This window comes from Ovis aries, chromosome 13, assembly GCF_016772045.2.
Source record: "Ovis aries strain OAR_USU_Benz2616 breed Rambouillet chromosome 13, ARS-UI_Ramb_v3.0, whole genome shotgun sequence".
NCBI classification, from domain to species: Eukaryota; Metazoa; Chordata; class Mammalia; order Artiodactyla; family Bovidae; genus Ovis; species Ovis aries.
In genome coordinates this window covers 76,870,958-76,887,774 of record NC_056066.1, presented here as the reverse complement: position 1 = coordinate 76,887,774, position 16,817 = coordinate 76,870,958, and the positions used below count along the sequence as shown (strand labels likewise).

Here is a 16,817-nt window from a genome sequence, read left to right as displayed (position 1 = left end):
TTTGTGCAGGCCCAGAGGGCAGGTGGGGCCAGCCCGGTCCAGCTCAGACCTCACAGGAGGGCCCCCTCCATCTGCCCCTGGAGGAGGATGTGGCCGGGCCCGCAGCAGGTCCTGGTTACCGCACATGTGCCCTGCCGGGCTCCCCAGCTCCCGAGAAGAGCTCCCCCGACCTGCCTTTCTCAGACCCGAGAGGGCTGGCTGCAGAAACCCGTTTGCGTCGGCTTTAGAAGCTGAGCAGTTGTGGTGGTTTGGCTGCAAGATCCGCACAACCCTTCGTACCACAACTTGGCAGGAATTAGATGCTACGACAGGTCAGAGCGAAGAACCAGGACGGTCACAGACCCCTGCCCCCTGCTTGCTCCTGACTGCCCACTCCAGCCCCTGGAGAGACGTTTCCGCGTCGACATAGTCTCACCTTTAGATGCAAGGATGTCAACGATGAAACGAAAGAGAAAAGGGAAGAACTGAAGGTTTCTCTCGCCACTCAAGAGTGAATCAGGTCTCCGCAGGCTCAGCATTTTTGACGTCTTGGGCTGGATTGTTCTTTGTTTGGGAGCTATTCTGGGCAGTTTTGAGTGCTTAGCAACATCTGGTCTCTACCTGCTAGATGCTGATGGGACCTCTGGTAACCCCCCTGACCCCGGTCAGATCACGACAGCCAAAAATGTCAGCAGACACAGCCAAGCATTCCTCGGGGGGCACAGTCGTCCCTGCTGGAGAACCCCAGGCTGGGGAGAGTTCCCAGAGCATTAGAGCCACCTGAGGATGGGGTCCTGGGTTGGGACCAGACCTGCCCTAGGACTCTGTGAGTGAGGAGCAGGTCCGGCCGGACTCCCTGCCTGGTGCTCACCCTGGTCCCCTGGCCTCTGACCCATGGCTGGAGAATCTGGAAGTCCTTGGACCCTGAGCGCTTTGAGCAGGGACTTCGGGACTGTTTCCCCTCCCTCCTGTCCAAACGGCTCACGGCCGGCTTCCTCTCCACAGGGACCGCGATTACCACCTGAAGACGTACAAGTCCGTGCTGCCTGGGAGCAAGCTGGTGGACTGGCTGCTGGCCCAGGTGAGAGCTCCTCTGAGCGGGTGTGACCCAGAGCTGAGGGGCTGACCAGGATATGGGCCTTTGAGGTTTAAAAAGCTTTAATTTTAAATTTCATTGATTGATTTGGCTGCACCGGGTCTTAGTTAAGGCACGCAGGGTCTTTAGTTGCAGCCTGTGGGATCTAGTTCCTGGACCAGGGATCAAACCTGGGCCCCTTGCGTTGGGAGTGTGGAGTGTTGGCTATGGGACCACATAGGAAGTCCCTAAAAATTTGTTTTAAAATTATTATTATTTTTCTGTCCAACTATCTTTTTATTTTTTAAAACATTAAATCTATTTTTTTTAATTGGAGGCTAATTACTTTACAATATTGTGGCGGTTTGGGGCATACAAATGACATGAATCAGCCATGGGTGTACATGTGTCCCCCTCATCCTGAACTTCCCTTCCATAAAATTGTTTTTTAAATTGTGGTAAAATACACATAATATGGGCTTCCCACGTGGTGCTGTGGTAAAGAACCCGCCTGCCAGCACAGGAGACTTGGGTTTGATTCCTGGGTTGGGAAGATTCCCTGGAGGAGTAAATGGCAACCCGCTCCAGTATTTTTGCCTGGGAAACCTCATGGACAGAGGAGCCTGGTGGGCTACAGCCCATGGGGTCACAAAGAGTCAGATGTGACTGAGCACATCGGCAAACACATAAGATAACATTTACCATCTTAACCATTTTGAAGTGTACAGTCCAGGAGCCTTAAGTCCGTTGTTACACAACCATTACCACCGTCCACTTCCAGGGCTTTTTCCATCTTGCAAAGCCGAAACCCTGTCCCCGTTAAACAGTAGCGCCCTGTTCCTCCCGCTGCCTGGCTCCTGGCAGCCGCCGTTCCGCCCTCTCTGAGCCTGCTCGGGGAGACCTGTGTGAGGGGCCAGGCCGTGTCTGTGCTTCTGTCAGGCTTGTCTCACTCCGCATAAGGCCTTCAGGGTTTGTTGTGGCCTGTGTCAGAATTTCCTTCCTTTTAAAGGCTGAGTAATATTCTGTTGGGTGGATAGAGCACATTTTAGCGGTCAGTCAAGGGACAGTGGGGTGACTGCCACCTTGAGGCTTTCTGTTTTAAACGTGAGATGATCCCGGGCCAACTGGGACAAGTTGGTTCCGTCCTGCCACCAAACTGGAGCCTCCAGGTGGAGGCTTGCCAGGTTGTTCACGTCACACAGGTCCCCAGGGAGCAGGGGCTGGGCAGAGTCTTGGAAGAGTCTATGAGCCGCTTTTGCTGCAGCTTTGCCACGGCGATTGTTCTGCTGAGGTGCTGTGAACCCTCCTGCCTGCCTTCTCTTACAGTCGGTAGCTCCTGTTCACAGCATGCTTATTCTGGGCCAGGGCCTGTCTGGGCTTTTGTGCATTGTCTCACTGAGTCTTCCACCCCATTTGCAGATGGGGAACTGGGGTCCAGAGAGGCCAAGTGCCTAGTCCAAGGGCACACAGCCTGGCAGCCGCATAGTTAGAACTCTGGTGGGCCCATCTTATCCCCTTCTGCCTTGGTTCTGCAGACTTTACAGGGAGCCTGCAAGAACTTTCATTCATAGTTCATAAGAAGAATGCACTGGCTCCACAGACAAGGAGAGGACTGTGAAGCTGAAATGGATACCTGTTTAAACTTTTATAGAGTGCAGCTCTATGGCAGCCTCATTAATTGTTAAGTTTCCCATTCATAGAAACTTCATTCCATTCAAAAACAATTTACTGCCTGCATTTTCTCTTGCCGAACAAATTCCTGATGATTGCCTAGAAGTCAGAGCCAATCTATGTAAAGTAAAGCCTTCTTGGCGTCAAATAACTTCAAAAGCAAGCTTAGAAAATGCCTTGAAAAAACTTTTTCAAACCCCCAAAATGTATTTAATGTAGGATGTGAATGCATTTTAAAATATATTTGCTGGGATGTGGGGCCCTAGAATGTGGGAGGTCTTAAAATGACCTTGGATTTGAATTTATAGAGTTGCATGGCTTGGAAGCACAGAGCTGCTAACCATTGTACTACACCACCCCCTCCATAGGATCCCCTGAAGCCAGCCCAGAGTGTGTGCTTTACTAGCATGGCCTCTTGGGAGGGCTTGGGCCACTGCAGGGCTCCCAGCACAGATGAGACAGCAGCTGATTTTGGTGGGATAAGATCTTTGGGCTGTTGGAGGATGAGGCTGGCAACAGACAGACCGACGAGGAGCCAGATTCAGAACTACAGGCAGGGGAGCACAAGTGCCCCCCTGAGAATGGTGTGGCCTCAGGGGGGAGAGAATGGGGGAGGTGGGAAGCGTGGTCAGGTTTTGGATTTTTTGAAGGTAGACCTAACAAATCTGCTGTTGGATGGATGGATTGTGGGTGGCGGTTGAGAGAGGAGTCTTGAAGAACTCCAAGGTCCTTGACCAAGCCAGGGAGGCTCAGGGCTGTGACCTGGAGCACTCCAGCAAGGAGGAGAACTAGCCAGAGCAACTTCCTCCACTGGTTTCTCTTTGTGATTGATGTCAGGCACGGGGGGGGACCTGCTCTGGGCCAGTGATGTCAGATTAGCCATGATCCTGGCCGAAGGCCCCCTGGAATAGCCCAAGTCATTGTCAGTAGGTCCTGAGAATGCCCCACCCCCATCCCCCCGCATCCTGTTGCAGTGGAGGCAAGGGGAGGATGGTGGAGTCCAAGTGGACGGCTGACCCTCTGTCCACTGCAGCAGGCCTCCCATTGCTTGGCCTGGACTGGGGACACAGGGAAGCTAATTGGAGTTGACATAGGATGGCTTCCACGAGATTGACCAGAAGACAGCTGGCGTCTGGCTCCGGTCAGTGAAAGGGGAGGACGGTATGCATATGGGTCTCTCTGCGTGAGAGAGGTTGGTGATGAGGATGTGACCTTGAAGACTGGTTATGGCAAGTCTTGATAAACGTCATCCCCACCTTGTACCTTGGCAGGAAGGTCAAAAAGAAAACATATAATTGTGTAGTTCAGGAGGGTTGTTTTGCTTTGAACGCCTCTTCATTTCTAACTTCTAGGTCATTCTGCTTCTTCAAACAAAATGTTGGTTGAAACCTCCTTGATCAGCTAGAAATGCTTGTGGCTGCACATAAGAAGAAACTTGACTTGCACAATAAGGCTTTTTTTTTTTTTTTTTTTTTTGTTCACATAACTAGATATCCAGAGCTCATGATCCTAGAGCTCAACAATGCCATTTACACCCAGGCTCTTTCCATCTTTTCGTTCCACCACCTTGCCCGCTACCTCATTGGCATAAGACAGCTGCCACAGCCCCAGATATTGCATCCATATAGACCTATGGCCAAAGGCAGGCAGCCGGGACAGGTGAAGAGAGCTTTCTCACTCTGTTTATTGGGGGAGGGAACTTCCTTCAGTCCTCTCCCTTCCCAAGTGGTCTTCCTCTTGGTCTCATGGCCAGGTGGGTCCCACATATACCCCTAAACCACTCCCTGGGGAAGACAACAAGGATTGCTGAGGGTGGCTTAGAATTCCTCAGAATTCATTCCTGGAGGCTCCCTGCCAAGTCCTTGGATGAATCAGAGTTCTTTTAGCTCTGAGAATGAGGGAGGTCCTAGTCCTTTACGAACTACATATTGCATCGGTTCTGACCTCTGTGTATCATCTCATTTAATCTTCAGAAAAACTGTTGTTATCCCCATTTTACTGGTGAAGGAACTGAGGCTCAGGTTTTATAACTTGCCTCAGGACACACAGAAATGGGGTACTCCTATAAGATTGTATGTGTGTGTGACGGGGGCTTTCATGATGCCCTGGTAGTCCATAATAATAATAGAGATAGTAGTAATAACCCTCTCTATTGATTATAATCTGTACTGTGGAGTCTGAGCAGGGAATACCACTGAGGGGTGGCAGAGGCCTTGGAAAGTCAGGAGCAAATCCAGGGATTAAAAAAATACAAATGAGGGCGTGAAGCTCGGTGAGGTTAAGGAGTTGCCCACGGCCACGGCTTGGCCAAGCAGGGCTTTGAACGCGGGGACCCCAGCTTCAGGTTCGCTCTCTTCCCCTCCCTGCTTGCGGTGTTTGGTCCGTGTTGCCTGGGCTCCAGGACGCCCTAGGCTGCGACCATCAAAAGGAGCAGTGGGCTGGGACAGGTGAGAGCAGGTCAGGCCAGGATCCAGGTGCTGTGGGGAGGCTGGCATCTGCTGGCTCCTGTGCCGGCTCTGCAGAAATGTGCCCGAGTGCCTGCCATGCTGACCCCATGGCCAGTGATAGCTGCCCCGTGGGTTACCCCAGGCTGATAGTGATGCTGATGGAGGTGCGGCTTCCAGCGCCCAGGGGTTGGGGCGGCGAGGCTTGGATGGGAGCAGGCAAAGGGCGATCTGGCAGCTCAAGGCACCAGCCTAGAGGAAACAGGATAAACAAGGACGGAGCAGGAGCCCTGGTCACAATCCTGGGCAGCTGTCCTCCCCTGTTGGAGCCTCAGTTTCCCTGTTTGTAACTTGGAGGGAAGGCCTGGCTGTAAGAGGATTCCATGCTCGAGCTGTGACCTTGGGCACTGGTCTGTCTGTCCCTCAATGTCTTCATCTGTGAAATGAGGTTAATAAGAGCAGCTGCCCCTAGGTTGAGCCTCAAGGCCGTTAGCATGGCTGGAGCCCCCAGCCAGGGGGCTGGTGGGCCATTCAGGGGGCAGGGAGTTGCAGGTGGTGAGGTTGATTACACTGTGGGGAGAAAATGGGGGCTTGTGACTTTCCATTTCCTCATGGTTGGTGGCATGTGGGTGGGGGCTTACTCTTCAGGTGGGGGGTGCACCCAGGGTTGGTGTGATTCACTCCTGAGCAGAGGATCCATCCTGCTGCTGTTCTCATTTTGGGAGCTGCCCCGTGGGTTACCCCAGGGCCCTCTGGGGAGAAGAGGGGAGGGGATAGGCTGGGAGCCCAGGCTGTGAGAGCTTCAGAGAGCCAAGTGGGCTCCAGACGTCAGCCTGGGCACCACCCCCCCCGGCCTGCCCACCTCCTGGGCCCCTCACAGCGGGAGGCTGTGGCTGTGGATGCAGCCCCCCGGGATGGATGGCAGCCCCCCACCCCTGGCAGGGCTCAGAGCCTGCCAGCCCTCTAACCGCCAGCCTGGGGTCCCACAGCACAGGTTTGTCATCCATGAGTCAGCCTGGGGCAGTGAAACACCGAGGTCAGTGGCTGCCCCGGGCTCTGCTCTGGGGCCTGCAGCTCTGAATTCATTTCTCCTTTAGCTGAGGAATTCCCTGCCCGGCCACTCCGCTGCTGGTCGCGGGCTTTGGGGGGGTGGGGGGATACACCCAGAGTTCAGGCCTCTGACCTGGGGGTGTCAAGGGCCTCTTGGAATCAGTTCTCACTCGGGCAGTTGTTTAAATGAGGGGCTGTAGGCCCTGTGACCCTTTGAATGGAGTCGAAGTTCATTGACCTGGCTACAAGCTCCTGCATGAGTTAGCCCTTGCTCACCATGTCTTTATCCAATCAGCAGGTATTTACCAAGCACCTGTGGTGTGCCAGGCTCTGTTCTAAGCCCTTCAAATTCAGCAGGGAACACAATAGAGCAAAGGCCCTTTCCCTGTGGAGCTGGCCTTCACCCGCACCCCGTCCTTGCTGGCCACGCTGTCTTCTGTGCTGCAGACTCCGTCCACCTCTGGACCTCTGTCCCTGCTGTTTCCTTTGCTTGTCCCTCCCCGCATGCACGCACAATTCACATATTTTGCCTGGATATACTGAGATTGTTTGGGTTGTAAGAAGTAGAAACAGAATCTGGCTAACTTAAGGAATATAAAAAAGAGATGGTGACTTACTGGAAAGGCCTTGGAGCGCCCACAGAGTCAGGAGAGAGCCGGGAGCCCGGCCTTAAAAGGAACTGGCACCAGGAAACTCCCAGCTCCTCAGGAGCAGGCGCGGTGGGGCACTGTCTCCAGGGCACGCTCTAAGGCAGGATTGGCTCCAGCTGCTCCCTGACCTTGGGTTTCTCTGCTCAGGGGTCATGTTCTGGGGCGGGAGCCATTGCACTGGGCTTGTCTGGACCCCGTGGCCTCAACCTGGCCAGGGGTTGGCGGTAGCAAGCCTGGAGGGACCTTCCGCTCACAGCAGCATTCTACGTGGGAGAGCTGGCCCTGAAGGCGGGCCCAGCAGGGGCCCAGCACACTGGCCACGCTTGTTCGTTCTTCAGTTTCGGGTTGGTTGCCACTTCCTCCAGGAAGGCTGAGATGAGCCAGAACCCTGATTTAGGAGTATTTTCAGCTGCGAGAACAGAAAACGCAACTAAACACTGGCCTAAGCAAATACCATGCCGCACGTCGGTAGCACCACATATCAAGAACCTTCTGTCCTTCTCTGCGCCATCCTCAGCAGGCTGCCACCTTGATCGTGACATGGCCCTGCAGTCCCTGCATCACTTCCTCATATAATTTTATCCCAGGCAGGGAGGGGTGCTGTTGCTTTCCCCTTTTATCAGGGAGGAAGATATTTTCCAGGATTGCCTGGTAGGCTTCCCCAGATGTCTCATTGGCTAGAGCCAGGTCAGTTAGGAGTTGAACTTGATTTCTTAATATCAGAGAGCCAACTACAGAGGCTGAAACCAATCAGGGGTTTATTTTCTTTAGTACAAGAAAAGGCTGGAGTTTGGTGAGACAGAGCTGCTGGGAGACAATCTCATGATATCTTTGAGGACCACCCTCTCCCTTTCTTTTTGCTCTGCTCTGTTTAGTATGTTTCTATTTTCCAGATCACATTGTGATATAACATGGCTGCAGGAGCTCCAGCCATCACATCTGTGTTCCAGGCAGGCAGGAGGAAGAGATACAAAAGGCCAGGAATAAAGTGTTTTTCCAGAGCTCCCTATCAGTGATTTCTGCTTGTGTTTCATCGGCCACCACTGGCTATAGTGGAGACTGGGATCTGAGGTTATCTAGATAGATGCACTGCCATCTATAACAGTAAGGGTTTCAGTACCAGGGCTGGATGGGGCAGGGGAGGGTTGTCGCTGGGCAATCAAAAGTGTCTGCCACATAAAATCTCCATTTCTCTTTTTGCAGTGTTTATCGCATGATACTCCATGCATTTGTCACATTTAAATAACATACAATTATATATTTTTCTGGTTTGGGAGTTGTAAATAACAATCACAGACGTGGTTGGCGGTACCACAGTAAATAAGACAGAGGCACATCCCTGCCCTCGTGGAGTCTCCCTTCCTGGGGTGGCAGTGGGCTCTTTGTCCACCTGGCTCAGCCCCTTGGGCCAGGTCCACCTAACACCTTCCCCTTCTTGTTCTGTTCTAGGGTGACTGCCAGACACGTGAGGAGGCGGTGGCGCTTGGAGTGGGCCTGTGTAACAATGGTTTCATGCATCACGGTAATCCAGCCCTCCGCTCAGCCTAGCCTCCCCAGGGGGTGGGGTGGGGGGGGGTGGGGTGGGGTCTGTCCTGAGACAGAATTGCTGGCAGGGACCCTGGTCCCTGGTGCATGTCTCAGCCAGGGGAAACAGGCCCAGAGACAGCAAGTGGTAGGCTGGCAGCTGCCCAGCAAGGCAGTGGGTGTGGGCCTATGGACTGCTGTGGCTTTGGGCCAGCTCATGCATTCCCCTCCTCCTCCACCCCCAGTTCTGCACCAATGGAGAGACCACTTCAGGTGTCCCGTGGGGACCGAGGTGGCTATCAAATCCATGGGTTTTCCAAGCCTTTAGTCCTGGATGGGAGACGGCCTCCCAGGGTGGGCAGCGAGGCTGGGCAAGGTGGGCCTGGTCCACTGGCCTCCTGGGAGGGGAGGAGAGGGGTCCATGGGGACAGAGGACCGGGCTGTGAGTGTGAGAGGGAGGAAGCCAGGCAGGGCCTCGCCCCTCAGACATGTCCCTCCTTCTCCCGCAGGGAGAAATGTGCTGGAGGGGAGGCGGGTGGATGGTGTGAGATGGTCCTGGGGACAGAGAAATGGTTCCACTGACACCGCTTTAAGATAACAGAGAGATTATATCCTGGGCCCATCCTCCCCTAAGAACTCTGCATGTAGTGATTAGTTTAATCCTTGTGGCTGGTCCTTTGATGTTGGTATAACATCATTCTGGGCCCGTGTATAAACGAGGCCCAGAAGCCCAGGCAGTTGGGACACTTGCGCACGGAGAGGCTGGGATTTGGACCCAGGCAGGTTGACGTTCCAGGCCACCCGTGAGCTCTGTGGCCAGGGGAGCCCTGAAGTTCTTTCTGGTCCCGGGGGGCCCCCAAGTTCCCACTTTTTTAGGATGAGTGGACTTTTGGCCTCTCCCCCACCCCCACTGCCAACAAAGAGCCTTTCTCTGGTTTCCAGAACAACCTCAGGGCCTTGTCACATGCAGTGTTTCCCTCGTCCAGGGGCCCCTCCCTCCCTGCCTCATCCCCTGACTTACCAGCATTTCTGCTTAGCTCTGGTCTCTCCAGCGAGACCCCCCGACCAGCTCGGAGAGGTCCTCTCCTGCCTCCCCCTCTGGACCAGCTCAATTCCCTTTTCTTCCTGGGACTGCCCTGTCCCCGTGAGGCTGAGTCCACACCTCCGCTCTATCTTTGTTCATCCGTAGCGTGTCTTTTGCCTGTGGGCACCGTGCTAGGCTCTGGGGACCAGACGTGAACAAGAAATACAAGTCCTGCCCTCGTGTGTGTGTGAGAGAGTCACACAACCGTGAAATAAGCTGAAGCCGTGCTGGGGGAAGGAGTGGCCAGAAATCCTCCCAGTGTCTGCTCTGTGCACCAGCTCAGAGGTTGGCGAACTCTGCCTGTAGAAGGCCAGACAGTAAATGTCTTAGTTCTTGCAGGCCGCACGGTCTCTGCCACAGCCCAGCTCTGCTCCTGTAGTCTGAGAGCAGCTACAGGGGATGCATAAACAAGTGGGTATGACGTTTAGCCAATAAAACTTTATTTAGAAAAACAAACTGGGGGCCACAGCTTTCTACACTTGGTCCAGGAGCCGGATTTGCTGTCCCTTTGCCCTGTGAGGTCAAAGGCCATCAGGTTTGGCCCCTGCTGTGAAGCCAGCAGGCCCAGTTCTGGGCCCGACTCAGCTTGCTGACAGCAAAGCCCTCTCCTCTCAGCCTCAGTTTCCCCATCTTTCCCTCCCCGTCTGAGCTCAGCATTCTGACAGCTCTGGGGCACTGGGGCTCACTCCACAGCTGAGAGGGGCAGGTCGGGCCCAGGCAGGGCAGCCCAGGTCATTCCCGAAACCCACTCCGTTCCCTGCAGGGATCTTTCCGAGCCCCATCCCTCCCTCCCGTCAGCTGGACGGAACCTCTCATTTGTGGGTGAGAGTAATTAGGGGTCCACCCCAGGGCTATTTCGGGAAGGTGGCTGTCTGAGGACCTTCTGCTGGGGGTGACCCCGGGCAGCACTGACACCCTCGGGCACGCTCTGGGAGAGAAATTGCAGGGTGCCGCCCTCAGGCCCCTCTGCCTGCCACGAACTCCAGACCAGGCTAAAAGAGGAAAGAGCCGATCCTAGGGTGGCGGCTGCTGCAAAATGCAGGTTAGGGTGCCGGGTGGAGGGCGTGGTGGGGCCTGCCTGGCGCCTCCCGGGGTATCTGACCTGGGTTTGCGGGGCCCTGCGGTGTCCCCGGGGAAGGGCCGAGAGGCAGTGGTCCAACCCCCTCGCTGTAGGTGCAGACAAGGAAACTGAGGCTCATGGTTTAATCTTTGAGGCCGCTCGGGGACATTGGTTATCCCTACAGATGAGGAAACTGAGGCTCAGAGAGGCTAAATGGCCTTGAAGTTGTGGGCAGGGGGGAACTGACCAAGGCTTTCAGCGATGGTCTGTGCGTGCATCTCACAAAGCCCTGGCCAGTGGCCTTGACTGGAAGTTGGGAGTGGTTGGCCCTCACCTGGCTGAGCTCCTGGACTCTGGGGTTCCAGCTGTTTCCCCAGATATTTCAGCTGAGACACAAGACACAGCACAGTGCCTCCTCCTCCCTCTCCCGGAGACTTATAGCCTCGTGTTTACAGTGGAGGGGAAGCCAGCCGGCCTCCTGGGGCCTGGCTCCCAGCTCTGGGGAAAGCAGCAATTTGAGCGTCTGTTCTCTCCAAGGAGGTAATAGAGGTGGCCTGAGAGCCATGCTCACAAACAGCTAGCTGTCCTGGGAAGGGAAGAAGGCAGAAAGAAAGGCCTCTTGATGCTTTTCATGTCTTCAGAGGCTTTCGGGGAGGCCTGAAGCTAAGGCAGCTGCTTGTCCTTCTTTCCCGGGCCCACTGACCTCAGACGACTGCCTTGACCTCTCCTCCTTATGGAATTTGTCCTTCCATGGAATGGAATTTGTACCCATCCGTCAGGCCAGGCTGGGCAGTATGATGAAGAGGAGGAGCCTAGGCTCTGTGACCTTGGGCAGTTTATTTAGCTCCTCTGGGCCTTAGTCTTCCTGTCTTTAAAAGGGGTACAGCAAGTCCTCCTTTGTCTGCAGAGTAAGTGATCTTAAGCCTATATTCCTGGTGTGCTCTGCACTAGAAGGTATTTAGTTAAATTGTAATCTACGGAGCCCATATCACATGCTGATTGTTACCAGTTTTTTTTTTTTTTTTTCTGTTTTTGTTTTAATATTTTTCAGTCACACAGTATATGGGATCTTAGTTCCCTGACCAGGGATCAGACTTACATCCCCTTCAGTGGAAGCGTAGAGTCTGAACCACTGGACCGCCAGGGAAGCCCCTGTTACTAGTTCATTTTACTCACTTTCCTGCCTAGTCTTAGAGGTCTGAAGACTTTTTCTATAAGGACCCAGATAGTACATGTCTCAGGTTTTGTGGAACGTACAGTCTTTTGCAGTTATTTAACTTTTTCCTTGTGACCCCAGAGCAGCCCCAGGCAATATATAAACAAATGAGTGTGACTGTGTTCTAATAAAACTTTATTTATAAAAAGCGGGAGTGAGCCACATTTGGCCCACAGAGGCTAAGTGTACCATCCCCTGGTCTACAGGGTCTCACTGTGGTCTGTTTCTGATTATTAGTGAGGGTGAGTTCCTTTCCATGTACTTGGCACTCACCACTCTCTTAGGTTTTCCCATTTGTTAATTACCTATTTATATCCTTTACCCATTTATCTATGAGTTTCCCAGCTTTCTCTGGTTGATTTGTTGGAGTTTCCTGTATATTCAAGATTTCTCCTTTGTTGATTTTAGACCAGGCGGTTAATTGTGAATCTGTGGGCTGCCTATGGCCTTGCTATTGAATGGAAGTCCTTAATTTTATCATACTGCTCTTTTTTTGTGGGGGGGGGGGTCTTGTATATGAACTCCTTTTCTGTTTTAAGACAAAGATACTTGCCTGCATTTTGTTTGGTGAGCTTTAGTTTTCCTATTCTTATTTAGGTCTTTGATTGAACAGGAGTTTATTGTTATATATGGTGTGAGGTAGGGATCTGATTTTTTTTTTTCCCCGTAAGTGAATCAGTTTTCCCTGTACCATCTGTGGAATACTCCACATGGTTGTTCATCTTCCATCATATGCTGCTGCTGCTAAGTCACTTCAGTCGTGTCCGACTCTGAGCGACCCCGTAGACGGCAGCCCACCAGGTTCCCCCGTCCCTGGGATTCTCCAGGCAAGAACACTGGCGTGGGTTGCCGTTTCCTTCTCCAATGCATGAAAGTGAAGTCGCTCAGTTGTGTTCGACTCTTGGCGACCCCATGGACTGCAGCCTACCAGGCTCCTCCGTCCATGGGATTTTCCAGGCAAGAGTGCTGGGGTGGGGTGCCATTGCCTTCTCCCCATCATATGCTAAGTTCCCATAAAACAGTGTCCTCTTATGTGATAGCTGTTCTCTTCTGCTGGTTCTTTATTTCTGCTGTGGTTCCGCAGCTTTGTACCTTACATGGCTTTGTAACATGCCTTTATATAAGCAGGTGGGATGAGTTCAGAATTTTCATGAGAGTCAAAAAGCCAGGCTTTTATGTGAACTATCCTAATATGTTAGTTTTGGCACAGGACTTTACTTACTAGAACACCATGCTGGCCAACCCAAGCTTGTCCAGGGGCTGGTCCTGGCCCGTGGCTGCTAGTCAGCAGATACCACTGAAAGCTCCCCGTGTGAGCCTGACCCCGTGTCTGTGGGTTTGCAGTGCTGGAGAAGAGCGAGTTCAAGGATGAGTCCCAGTACTTCCGCTTCCATGCAGACGAGGAGATGGAGGGAACCAGCAGCAAGAACAAACAGCTTCGCAATGATTTCAAGCTGGTGGAGAACATCCTGGCCAAGCGCCTGCTGGTAGGAGCAGAGCTGAGCTTGCTGTATCTTCCTTCTCAGACCTGCCTGCAGGCCTGGGAACTGGGCAACCTTCAGGTTGTGGCTGGAGAAGTTGGGCTCACCTTGGGGTGCCCAGAAGTAAGGGGGAGATTTTAGGCGGTGCCTGGCAACACCGCCCAGACGCCAGGCCACTTTCCTGGCCAGACCACCCTCCTGACAGAGGAGACTGGGCTCGCTGGGCTCCCTTTCTTTTTCTTCCCCTCTCCTCTTTTCCACCCCACCCTCAGCCTAGCCTTCACAGGGAGGATGGCCTCCTGAAATGACCCCTCTCACACCAAAGCCTTGGGTCTTCTGGGCCGGCACCCTTGTTCAGTTGCTGCAACTAGCCTTGCAGTTAAGGTAGGACATTTACCAGCCCGGACAGGTGTTTTACCAGCCTAGCCCATCCTGTTTCTGTGCCTCCTGGCGAGCCGCAGCCTCCACCTTGAGGCCTGGCCCACAGCAGGCAACTGGGAGAGGGGCTCAGAGAGGCTGGGTCTCTTGGCATAAGCCAGAGTTGGGGCTGAAGCCTGCCTGACGTGCAGGCGGCTCTGTTCACGCCTTTCCTATCGTACTTAAGGGGGGGGGGGTGCTGATCCAGTTCCCATTTCTCCCACCACAGAGCCCTCAAGCGCTCCACACCACACTTGGGACAAAACCTCCCTGCCTCTTTTCCTCCCTCTCCTGTGCTCCTCGCTCCTCGCCCCACTTAGCGCAGCCCCTCAGATCTTCCGTCTTACCCTCCAGGACTCTGGGGCCTGACTCAGGGCCCTGGCACCTGCTGTGCCCTCTGCTGGGAGCACTTTTCTCCCCTCTCTATAAATTTCTGTTCCTCGTTCCATTCGGGTCTCAGCGCAGATGTCCCCTCCCCTGGCCCTGCTTCTGTACTGCATTCTGTCCCTTTAAGTGCTTTATTTTAATTCAGAGTACATACACCCCTGGGCACCACAGTCTCTATTTCTTTGTTTGTTTGCAGTCTGTCTCTCCTGCTAGACAGTCAGCTATACATGAGGCAGGAACTGTGTCTTGTTTGGTGCCGTTTCCAAAACAGTGAAGTACCTGGCCCATATAATAGACAGCAGCTCGGCAAAATATGTACTAAGAAAATAAATGCATTTCCCTATATCCCCACCACCACGGACGCCCCCAAACCTCCCAACCTTCTTGTCAACCTTCTTGTTAGGGAGGGACTGCTCCTCCCTAAACCCCCTTCCTGTCCCTAAGCTCTTGGTGGCAGGACACTTTGGGGTCTGATTTATTTCATTAGGGCAGTAAGCTGTTATTGAGCACCTGCAGTGTGACAGCAGATGGGGAGACAGTGGAGCATAATAAATAAGGAGGCTCTGTCCTCAGGCTGGGAGGAGGAAAGGGGAGGCAGGCCAAGAAAGCTAAATGAATGCATGGTCACCCCACTCCCAGCCCCATCCTAAGGAGGTCTGGGGCATGAGGAGCCGGCTGGGTCACGGTGCCCTCCAACCCGCCCCCCTGGGGCCAAGCTGGGGCAGGCTCCAGGCCCCCCTCCCTGTCTCACTACCTCTCCTGCCTCGAACCCTCAGATCCTGCCCCAGGAGGAAGACTACGGCTTCGACATCGAGGAGAAGAACAAGGCTGTGGTGGTGAAGTCGGTCCAGAGGGGCTCGCTGGCGGAGGTGAGGCGGCTCAGAGGGGCCTCCCCGGCTCCCGGGCTGCGTGCGGACAGGAGAGTGGGGCACCCTCCTCCAGCTCAGAAAGCCCGGGAATGGCAGTGGTTCCTCCTGGCTCCTTGTCCTCCTGGGGAGACTGAGTCCAGGTCTCTGGGAACTAGTGATGGAGCCCCTGGGATCCAGGTTGCCCTCCCAGCGTGGACCACCAGCTCCCCCTGCTGGCCCTGCAGGGGCCAAACACACACACACACAAAACAAATCAAAACCGCACGGGGCCTCAGCTGATTATAGAAAAACCAGCCGCGGAACAAGGCAGGTTTGTTTTGCTGCTCCGAGATGGATACGAAGTCTGGAGGAGGGAGGCCAAGGCTTCAGCCCCAGGGCCTCTCAGCTGTTGTCAGGGGTGTGCAGATGGCTGGGAGAGAGGCGCTGGCCACTTTTCCCAGGGGGCTCTGTTTGCTTCCTTATAACGATCAGGAAGGCGTTTGGCTGCATGTAGTAGCCGCAGGCTGGGCTTGACAGTGGCTGGAGCCCCAGGGCTTCTGTTTTCTTGTGATGTAAGCAGTTTAGAAGGAGGTGGTTATAAGTCTTGGTTCAGGGTTGACATCTCTTCACCTTTGCTGGCCAAGGCCTCGTGGTGACAAGGTGGCCACCCCAGGTCGATGCCTTGTGTCCTTGCAGAGCCGGGCAGGAAGCAGGGTCGGGCTGGAAGCTTCTTCTCAGGGAAGATGTCTTTGCTGTTAGCGGCCCCCACAGGCCTCCCTTCATAGCTCGTTGGCTGGCATGGGTCTCACCAGCCCGCCTCACTGTTTACCACAGAGGGCAGCGAGGATGCCCCCGGGGGAGTCTCACTCGGGTCCTGCTTGGTCCCTGGGGCTGGTGACTCTGCGCCGCTGAATCGAGCGGCTCCTTAGTGAGGAGAGAGGGTCAGTGACCTGGTGTGCTCGTCTCCCTCGCCACCCCGCCCCCGCCCAGATGGCCGGCCTGCAGGTGGGGAGGAAGGTCTACTCCATCAACGAGGATCTGGTGTTCCTGCGGCCCCTGGCTGAGGTGGAGTCCATCCTCAACCAGTCTTTCTGCTCCCGCCGCCCGCTGCGCCTCCTGGTAGCCGCCAAGGCCAAAGAGTGAGTGTCACCAGGGGCGGGGTGTCTGGGGGCCTTCCTCTCGGGATGGGTTGCCCGGGTCCCAGGGGTGGTGGTGGTGGTGGGGGGTGCCCGGCTGACCCAGGTCCCCGTGGCTGGCGGGTCCTCCTGCAGGCACGTGCCAAGGTGCTGCTGGCTCTGTTCAGCTGACAGTGCTTACTGGGTGTCTGCTGTGTGCCTGCTGGTGTTTTGGGCCCGGGGGACACAGTCCCGTCTGCATAGATCCGTTTCCTCGCAGATCTCAGTCTGTTTGGAGGCTAGAGCAGGAGACGAACAAAGTCAAAGCAGAAAAGGGAGGGACGTACCAGGAGGTAGTGAGTGTGGACCAATACCAGAAATCATTTGGGTTTTTGCATTAACATCTTATAGAAGAATCCAGACGAACATTTACCCAACCCATTATAAAGCTGGGACAGGAGATGGGCTGTGTGGAGGAGATGTGTGTCAGGGAGATGCCCCTGAGAACGGAGGTGAAGACCTGAAGGGGGGTGAGGGAGGGGGTCAGGGGGACATCTGGAGGAGGGGGGTTGCTGGCAGCGGAAACAGCAAGTGCAGAGGCCCCCTCGGGGGCACTGGGGCTAGTATGTTTGAGCAACAGTGAGGAAGCTGATAGAGCTGGAACAGGGTGGGCACTGAGGTCGGTCAGACAGTGGAGGACCTGTGCCCACAGTAAGGAGCATGGAGCTACTGGAAGGTTCTGAGCGGAGGGGCGGCGTGATCTGACCCAGGTCCTGGGCAGCGCAGCATCTCTCTGGCTGTGGGTGGAGGCTAGAT

General features: G+C 54.5%; 1 protein-coding gene across 1 annotated transcript in view; it reads left to right on the top strand.

Moving 5' to 3' along the window:
- PREX1 (phosphatidylinositol-3,4,5-trisphosphate dependent Rac exchange factor 1) overlaps positions 1-16,817 on the top strand; it is a 180,530-nt gene that overhangs the window by 134,351 nt on the left and 29,362 nt on the right. Inside the window, exons 14-18 of the mRNA XM_027977300.2 lie at positions 985-1,060; positions 8,319-8,391; positions 13,098-13,240; positions 14,815-14,907; positions 15,877-16,025. Of these exons, the coding sequence (XP_027833101.2) occupies positions 985-1,060; positions 8,319-8,391; positions 13,098-13,240; positions 14,815-14,907; positions 15,877-16,025 (534 nt within the window). The remainder of the gene's footprint in view (positions 1-984; positions 1,061-8,318; positions 8,392-13,097; positions 13,241-14,814; positions 14,908-15,876; positions 16,026-16,817) is intronic.